Here is an 8,261-nt window from a genome sequence, read left to right as displayed (position 1 = left end):
TGCTTTTTGAGATCGCCCCTCCTCGGTCATCTGACCGATGTTCGCACGCACCGACAAGCATCTGTCAAGTGTCGGCTTCAGCTCGTCGGTTTGGCCTCAATCACCGTCGCAATACGACAGGTCAATCCTTTGGGTCCGGCTTGAAATGACGGTTGAGCAATGGTTTGGTCCGGATAGACCAGCCGCCGTCCGAGCGTTACCCCTTCTGCTGCTCTGCTCTCTCGCTGTCTTTGTCCGTCAGTCTCGTGTCGACCGCTAGGCCTCCTAGACTGGTCGTTGTCGGGCACCAAGCGCTGGCGCGCGGGCAGTGCTAATTTTCACTGCACAGGATAAGGTATTCGCGCCGGCGAATTCGATGGCGCGTAACCTGGGCTCGCCGGCGTAGATCCCCGACTGTAACGACTAGTGAATCTAGGTGTTGATGATTGTCGTGCCTCAGAGGCTATGATGCGACCAGTTTTGGAGGGCCACAGCCACCGGTACGTGGAATCTGACGACTTGCCGAGCGCAGCGTCGACGCAAGCTTTGGAGAAGGGCTGCTGAAACGAAGTCCGCGATCGCCTGGGATGAGAGACGCAAAAAGAAAGCAAATCCTGGGAAACAGCCTCGCCGAAGCGTTTGGTCTGGCTGGGGCCAGTCACTTGCTATATACACCAGTCCGCAAGTATCCCCAATTTGGCCATCACCCGTCACGACCCGTCACGGCGCATCTGAACGCCTCGCTGTCCCATCAAGCCCGTCCACTTGGGTCTCGGGCCATTTGTGAGGCATGGCCGTTGGTGGGATGCCAACAGGCACTCCGTACACGGTAAAGTGCAGTGCAGAAAAAACGTCGCCCCCTCCCCCGCATAGTGCGGGCAATACAACGAGGGCTTCTGAATGGCTGCCCAAGCCCCTGGGGGCGCCTGAGTGTGTCGGCTGAAGGCACTGAAGGATGTCGGCTTCGGGGACTTTGCGGTCGTGCGCTTGGCCAGAGGTCCCGATTCACCCGCCAGGCCCTGGCCAGCCTGCGCAGACTGTTCACGCCTCGCAAGTCTGGCCGAGGAGGGTCCTGGTGCTGTCAAGCGTGTCTTCATCTCGTTTGTCATGGATCTTCGACGTCAGGACCAATTCGGTAAAGCGGCCATGGGCCTTGAGGCTGGATATCCGGCCCTTTCTCGAGCACGTGTGAGCCTCGGCTGGGCGGTGAGGATGATCCATGATCATCGAACACCAAGCGTCCGTTTGAACTACGCGCTCAGTCGTGACGGAAGAAACTGTTCCTCCTGAGGTGGACCAGTAACTAATGTTTCGTTAGTCTGCGCCATGCCACTTTCGCCTGCGGCCTGATTGACTCCTGATCGAATGCTGGTAGTCTGGTCATAAAAGTAGGTCGAGGAAGGTATTAGCCGCCTCCTCGGATGGCCGGCGTCGAATGTCAGACGCCACCGGGGGCCAGGCCATCAAGAAACTTGTTGGCGACAGCCTCAAGAGTGCCGTTTGTGGAAAAGCTGTCGGGCATGACAGGTGCAGTGAACAGCCAAGCACATGACCTGGCGCCTCTACTTGTTGAGCGCAATGATTCGTGATTGAGTTTGATCATGTATCATATTACGCTTCCCGAACTTCGCCAATGTTCACAACCAGCATGTGCCATTCCCAGAGTAAATCGAAGAGAATAACAAAACTGGCAAGTCGTATGCAAAGACGAATGTGTGTTCCGGGTCCGATCGACTTCCATGACGGTCCACGTCCTGGGCACCTAGCGCTTTTCCATTCGCAGTCCAGTTGGAGCAGCAATGAGCAGCAAGACTTGTCAATGTAGAATCTCGACGAGCGTTTCTGCTTTGTCAAATCCGTGCAACCAGGCTGTTTGGAAAATACTGGATAGGAGCTTTGACTGGATTGTGGCGACCTGTGGGCATTCCAACAGGACTGTAAGGAAGCCGGAAATAGATGACTGGAATGTTGCATTGTCGTCCGAACTGTGTGGGAAGCCAAGATCCAGGCTTCCAGTCCAGTTTCCGGGCACTCTGTGAGGGGACTTGGCTATTGTTCTGCCCGCTCTCGGTCTTCCTGTTTCTGATCCCCTTCCGGAAGTCGTTCCAAGGCGGAAGGAGTAGATTGCAGGCTTCTTATGGTTGATGCCCAAGCTCTATCTAACTCTGAGGGCGGCGGAATTGATTGCAACATCATAGGGCAGGGCTTGACTAAACAGAAAAGAGCAAGGCATGAAAAGCGTGAACAACAATATCCAGGCTGTTAAGTGTGAAGCAGATGGCGATGCGGGATCACGACGATGAGGTAGTTGTGGTGAACAGGAGAGTAAGGCAGGCCCTACTGTGCGCACCTGCAGTTCTGACACACCGCTTGAAGCCCACAAAGGAGCTGCCCATCTGTCCTTGCCTTCAGTAGACTTTCCCATGTCACGTGCTTTAGTCTGCTCCCAAGGCGTTACAGCAAGCATTCCAGTGCCCAGTCTGGCTCAAACTCAAGGCACAGCGGCGGTGGGACGCTGTCCTCCACGATGGTCCGTGCGTGTAACCACCACACGTGACCACGCTAGAGCTCGCAACCTCGTCGATGCATCTGGCGACGAGGACATGCTCGACTCAACACCAAGGCTCTATCTTTGGATCATCACCATACCCCAAGACATTGATCAGTTCCAGTATCCATTCGATGCTCTAGTGATATTGCAAACCATTGCACCCACTCGTTCAGGTTCGTTCATTTCTTATGCGCCCGTGTCAGCTCCCTCGTACCCTTGCTTTGTCTACCCTGGTGTCGCAAGCACACTCTATAGCTCGCGACTGACCCATTCCCTCCCGCCGTTCTCCTCCTCTGCATGTCTGGAAAGCTGACACAAAAGCTCTCTAGACACCCGTAACGGCCTCAAGCTATTCAATCTTGTCATTGTACCCTGGCGTCGACGTTCGTCAGTTTATCCAAATCTTCCTGGCCTGTTCACCTGAACCTTGTTCTGACTGGGTTTCTTGATCAGCGCGGCTCGAAACCTTCGACAGCAGCCCGATCGAAACTGCTCTATCCACTTCCGATCGAGAAACACATGCCATCGTAGAAAGTGCATGACGCAGACTGCGGCGCTCGAACCCAGCTCGACGCGACCTCCCTCTCTTCAACGCTACTCGATGCAAGAGGACGCCGCCTTCGGATTCCATGCCCAGACGCGCGATACCCAGGTTTTCCTTCGTTTCCAACTTGACGTGAGCTGCGCCAATACTGGCGACTGCTTCACGCTATCCTTATAAGACGTCAAACCCCTTCTCTCGTGCATGGGTCTGTCAGGTGGCCGATGGTTACCTACACTTGGAGCAGACCGTTCGAGAACCCAACATCATCCCACTTCTACCGCCGCAACTAAGCACCTCCATCTACGACTCGCCCCAAATCGAACCCCAAACTCCTCGACTCCCGCCCCTTCCATAACCTCTTCGAAACGACAACCGGCTTAGAGGCCGCCCAGACACGCGGCATGTTCTCCCAGAACCACCAACAGGGTCACAACTCCCGCATGAACGGCACCCTCGGCGGTCAGCGCATGCCTGTCCAATTCAACTACCAGCAGGGACAACACCATCAGCAGGGTCACGTTCAGCATCACCAGCCCGGGCAGCAAGACCATGCGGGACATAACGGCAATGGGCCCGTCCTGGGGCACCATTCATCCTACTCATCGGGCGTCATGTCGAGCGCAAGCCCTTTTACCAATGCCATGCAAAATGGCCACACATCGACCACCCGTGGGGGTCAGGCCCAGCCCATCAGTGAACACTGGGCCGAGCAGCTTCGCATGCACAAGGAGGCCGAGCGTGCCCACACAGCCATGACGGATCAGAACCAGCCACATTATTACGCTCGACTTAAGGCGGCCGAGAATAAGGGCATCGGCTATCCGTCTCCTCCCTCTGGCAAGAACCCCTCTGGCGATACCGACACGGACGATAGGAGGCGCCCATACAGCGTCGAGAAAGCAAGAGGCCCTCAGGCGTGGCACAATCTGGACATGAGCGGTCAAGGGCTGCGAAACCTAACGCCTGCCTTGTTTGCCTATACTTTCTTGAGCGAACTGTACATTGCCTCGAACAAGATCTCGCATCTCCCCGCCTCCATCGGCCAGCTGCGCCAGCTGCGCCTTCTCGAAGCCTCGTACAACCAAATCGAAATTCTTCCCCCTGAGCTCGGCATGTGCACCTACATGAAGGAGCTTCTCCTCTTCAACAACCAGATCAAGGTCTTGCCGTTCGAACTGGGCTCCATGCATCTTCTCGAACAATTGGGATTAGAGGGCAACCCCCTTGATGCCACCCAGAAGAGCACTCTGGCGGAGAAGGGCACCAAGACTTTGATCCACATGCTCAAGGAGAAGGGCGAAGGTAGCTACTTCTACCAAAAGAAAATGGGATGGTCTGGCCACTGACTGACACTTTCCAGAACCCCCCGAGCCGATCGAGAGGAAGTTTGTTACGATCCAGGAGGACGTCAACCCCAGCCTGGAGAGAATCAAGGTCCTGTCGTGGAACGTTCTCTGTGACAAATACGCAACACCCCAAACCTACGGATACACGCCATCGGAACCGCTCGGATGGGAATATCGCAAGAAGCTGATTTACAAAGAGATTGGCGAGAAGAGGGCGGACTTCCTCTGTTTGCAGGAAATCTCGACCGAAGCCTTCAAGGAAGAGTTCAGCCCCGAGCTGGCAAAATACGAGTACAGGGGCGTACAGTGGCCCAAGACTCGTGCCAAGACCATGAATGAGCGAGATGCCCTCGGCGTCGACGGATGCGCCACCTTTTTCAACGCGAGCAAATTCATCCTGCTCGACAAGCACGTTGTCGAATTCGCGACCATCGCCATTAACAGACCAGACATGAAGAACCAGCATGATGTCTTCAACCGCGTCATGCCCAAGGACAACATCGCTGTGGTTATCTTCCTAGAGAGCCGGCAGACAGGCGCTCGTTTCATCCTTGTCAACGGTCACCTGGCATGGGAGTCGGTTCTGGCAGACGTCAAGCTGATCCAGACGGGCATTCTCATGGAGCAAGTCGCCAAGCTCGCAGAGCGTTGGGTGCGTATGCCTGCCGTGAAGGACAAGAAGCCCTTTGCATTCTCCGGATCAGGCGACAAGGCATCCCCTGTCGTGGAGCCTGCGCCCAGCCAAGAGTACCGCAATGTCACCGATATACCCCTTCTCGTTTGCGGCGACTTCAACTCGACATTCGACAGCTCCGTGTACGAACTCTTGGCCCAAGGCCGGGTCTCGCCTGACCACAAGGAGCTCGCAAGCTTCCAGTACGGCAACTTTACTCGCGACGGCATTGAGCACCCCTTCAGCCTGCGCGACGCCTACGCCCCAACGCACGGCACGCCCGACCAGCTGCCTTACACAAACTACACGCCAGGATTCACTGATGTCATCGATTATCTCTGGTTCTCAACCAACACCTTGGAAGTCGTTGACCTCCTCGGTCCTCCCGATGCCGAATACCTCAAGCGTGTACCGGCGTTCCCTCACTGGCATTTCCCGTCGGACCACATGCAAATCATGGCTGAATTTGTTGTCAAAGCAAGGAAAGACAAAAAGGCAATCGTCGAACCCGACTTTGGATCAGGAAGCGGCAGCGGTGGTGGCAAGCGCTGATGACGGAGAAGCAGCTTTCCCATCGTTAGCCCGGTTAACGTCATTCGGTTGGTTCAGGAATGAGTTCTTTGGTCGGAGTTCAGGATTGCGAGTTCGTCGTCTGTGTTTCAATCGCGCAACGTCTTCTTTTATCGTACACTCGCAGGTGGTTGGGCGGGGTGGTCCGGGCGGATGAGGTGTCGGTTGTAGCCTCCGCCCTTCCTTTCAAGATGGTCTGGCGCTGCTGGAGCCGAGGAGGAGGGAAGGGCTAGCGGCGCGTATCCCGCGCCTCAGCAAATCTCGCCGTTCGCAAAGGGTGGAATGGGGGTCATGGCTGGTGGGGGAGTGGAAATGGTTCACCCAACGCAGGACAGGGGGAGCTCTGTAGATGGAGTGTGCTCACATATAGCTAACCAACTGCGAATCGTCTTTCGTTCTCATCATGCTACTCTGTTCTGATCCGGTGAATGCAGGGCAAGCTGGCAGCGGTGGAATTCAAAGTATGAAGGACTCCTTTGTACGACGTCATCATATGGCGAAACCTCAATGGCTGACGTGATGATCTGGACAGCTGCTTTATGAAAAGGGGTATTGTATCTCGATCGAATTCGCCTGCCATCGTCGCAAAGCTACCATGAAGGGCCATGATCCGGTCGACAAACCCTCTCTAGAAGTGCCCTAACGACGTTGATCATTCCCCACAAACGCCTCTCCGAAGAAGTTTCCACGGCACAGCACATTCACTCTGATAGCTTCTACTCGATACCCGGCATCCAGCAGTCAATATGAGACATGGTGGTTTATCCAACAGGTTCTCAAGACTACAACATGGCTCTTCTCGTGCGTACGGGATGGCAAAGCTTCGGTCAACTCCTGGAACCGGCTATCCTCGGACATAAGACGACACGGAGGATGCCATGAGCAAATCTCCTGGTCCACCTTCGTGGAGCCACACCAGCCAGGCCGGGTCGGGTTGAAGTGACGCTACGAAGCTATGGCGGCAATGCCTGAGAATGGTTAGCCGGCCGGCCACATTGTCCGCTCCAATCTGTCTGCCGACGGCGGGGTTCCCCGCATTTCGGACCAGCTACGAGAAATGCACAAAGTCCAAGTACTGAAGTAATGAGAATGCTGCTGGTTCGGGCATATTGAGTGAAGCACCCCTGATTGCACCATCTGCGTACAGCACTCACTTGAATTGATTACGATACCGCCCAGCCGCACCATGACGCACACTATCCCGCAGACCATGTTCGCTTGGCGGAAGCATAGGGGCAACCCTGAGCCCGTGAGTGACTTGAGCTGTATTCCATGTCATGACCCGCGCCCATACTGACGTGCTGTTTGATTCTCTACACAGGTCTGGGAGAAGGTCCCTGTCCCACAGACGCCGCCGACAGGGGTTCTGTGCAAGATCTTAGCTTCTGGGGGTATGCCTGCAGCCACGCCCTGGATTGCTTCAATGGCTGTCGTGGACTTACACATCCGCAGTCTGCCGCAGTGATCATTCGCTCGTCACCATCGAAAAGCAGCCTGCATGGTTCCAGGAATCCTTCACGCTCGTGAGTCCAGACCCTCATTTCCCTAAGCCTGAAAATTGGGTTCAACTCACACCGCCGACTAGGGTCATGAAGGCTGTGGAGAAATCGTGGACATTGGGCCGGAAGTCAAGGAGTCCAAGTTTAAGCTGGTAGGAAATTGCATGACCGATAGTTTTTCTACAGCTTCACTGTGCTGACGGCGACAGGGCGACGTCGTCGCAATGCATGCTGTCCCTGGATGCGGCGGTGCTGACTGCAACGAATGCTCTCGTGATTTGGCCCAACTCTGCGAGATCGGCCATCACTCGGGAATCGGCCAGGACGGCTTCCACGCCGAGTATGCAGCACTCGATGTGAGGGGTCTGATTCATGTACCAAAGGGCGTGACACCCGCTGAAGCAGCCGTATCGACGGATGCCGTAGCCACGGCCTACCACGCTATCACCAGGCGGGGAGAGATCAAGAGCAACGAGACTGTGTTTCTTTTCGGCCTGGGCGGTTTGGGATTCAATGCGCTTCAGATTTTGAAGAACCTTGGATGTCGAATCATCATCTCGGAAATACGCCAGCAGCTTCTAGACAAAGCTGTAGCTCTGGGTGTCTCGCAGGAGGATCTGGTTCCTGTTGGCATGTCAGTTACTGAATTCGTGGTGGACAAGGGTTACCAGATCGATACGGTGCTTGACTTTGTTGGTACTCACCAAACATTTGATGATGCACAACACATCGGTAAGTCTTATTCCTGCACGCTTACTCGGGTCTCTCTATGCTCGCTTTTGCTAATACCTTCGGCGTCAGTCCGGCGAGGAGGCAAGCTGTTGTGCATCGGCAGCCTGAACACTGAGAACACTATCCACATGAAGATTGGCACACGTAAGAGACTTGTGTACATCTTCTCTTACGGCAGTCAAGTCCGAGATGTCGAGGAGGTCCTACAGTTGATTGCCGAAGGCAAGATCAAGCCTCACGTGGAAACTGGCAAGCTCAACGAATTCGACCAAGTATTGAAAGACCTGACGCAGGGAAAGATTGAATCTCGCTTTGCGATTATTCCATAGTTTTCGTGGAAAATAAAACTTTAATTCATCATTCGGCG

The 8,261-nt window shown here is 54.9% G+C and overlaps 2 protein-coding genes across 2 annotated transcripts; both read left to right on the top strand.

The window, feature by feature from the left end:
• Positions 1–3,475: 3,475 nt before the first annotated feature.
• On the top strand, positions 3,476–5,645 carry VDBG_09459 (glucose-repressible alcohol dehydrogenase transcriptional effector; the record flags this gene model as incomplete). The annotated part of the gene is made up of 2 exons (XM_003000218.1): positions 3,476–4,376; positions 4,435–5,645. The coding sequence occupies 2 exons, from the start codon at positions 3,476–3,478 to the stop codon at positions 5,643–5,645; spliced, it is 2,112 nt and encodes a 703-aa protein (XP_003000264.1).
• Positions 5,646–6,849: 1,204 nt separating this feature from the next.
• VDBG_09458 (N-benzyl-3-pyrrolidinol dehydrogenase) lies at positions 6,850–8,260 on the top strand (the record flags this gene model as incomplete). Its single annotated transcript, XM_003000217.1, has 6 exons — positions 6,850–6,912; positions 6,985–7,054; positions 7,116–7,186; positions 7,249–7,314; positions 7,372–7,894; positions 7,964–8,260. 6 exons carry the CDS (start codon positions 6,850–6,852, stop codon positions 8,221–8,223), a joined length of 1,053 nt encoding a protein of 350 aa, XP_003000263.1.
• Between the last annotated feature and the right edge of the window lies 1 nt (position 8,261).

The sequence above is a fragment of the Verticillium alfalfae genome, genomic scaffold, assembly GCF_000150825.1.
Source record: "Verticillium alfalfae VaMs.102 supercont1.15 genomic scaffold, whole genome shotgun sequence".
In the NCBI taxonomy this organism is placed as follows: domain Eukaryota; kingdom Fungi; phylum Ascomycota; class Sordariomycetes; order Glomerellales; family Plectosphaerellaceae; genus Verticillium; species Verticillium alfalfae.
Note: the sequence above shows the minus strand (reverse complement) of the source record. Positions and strands in the feature narration are given on the sequence as shown.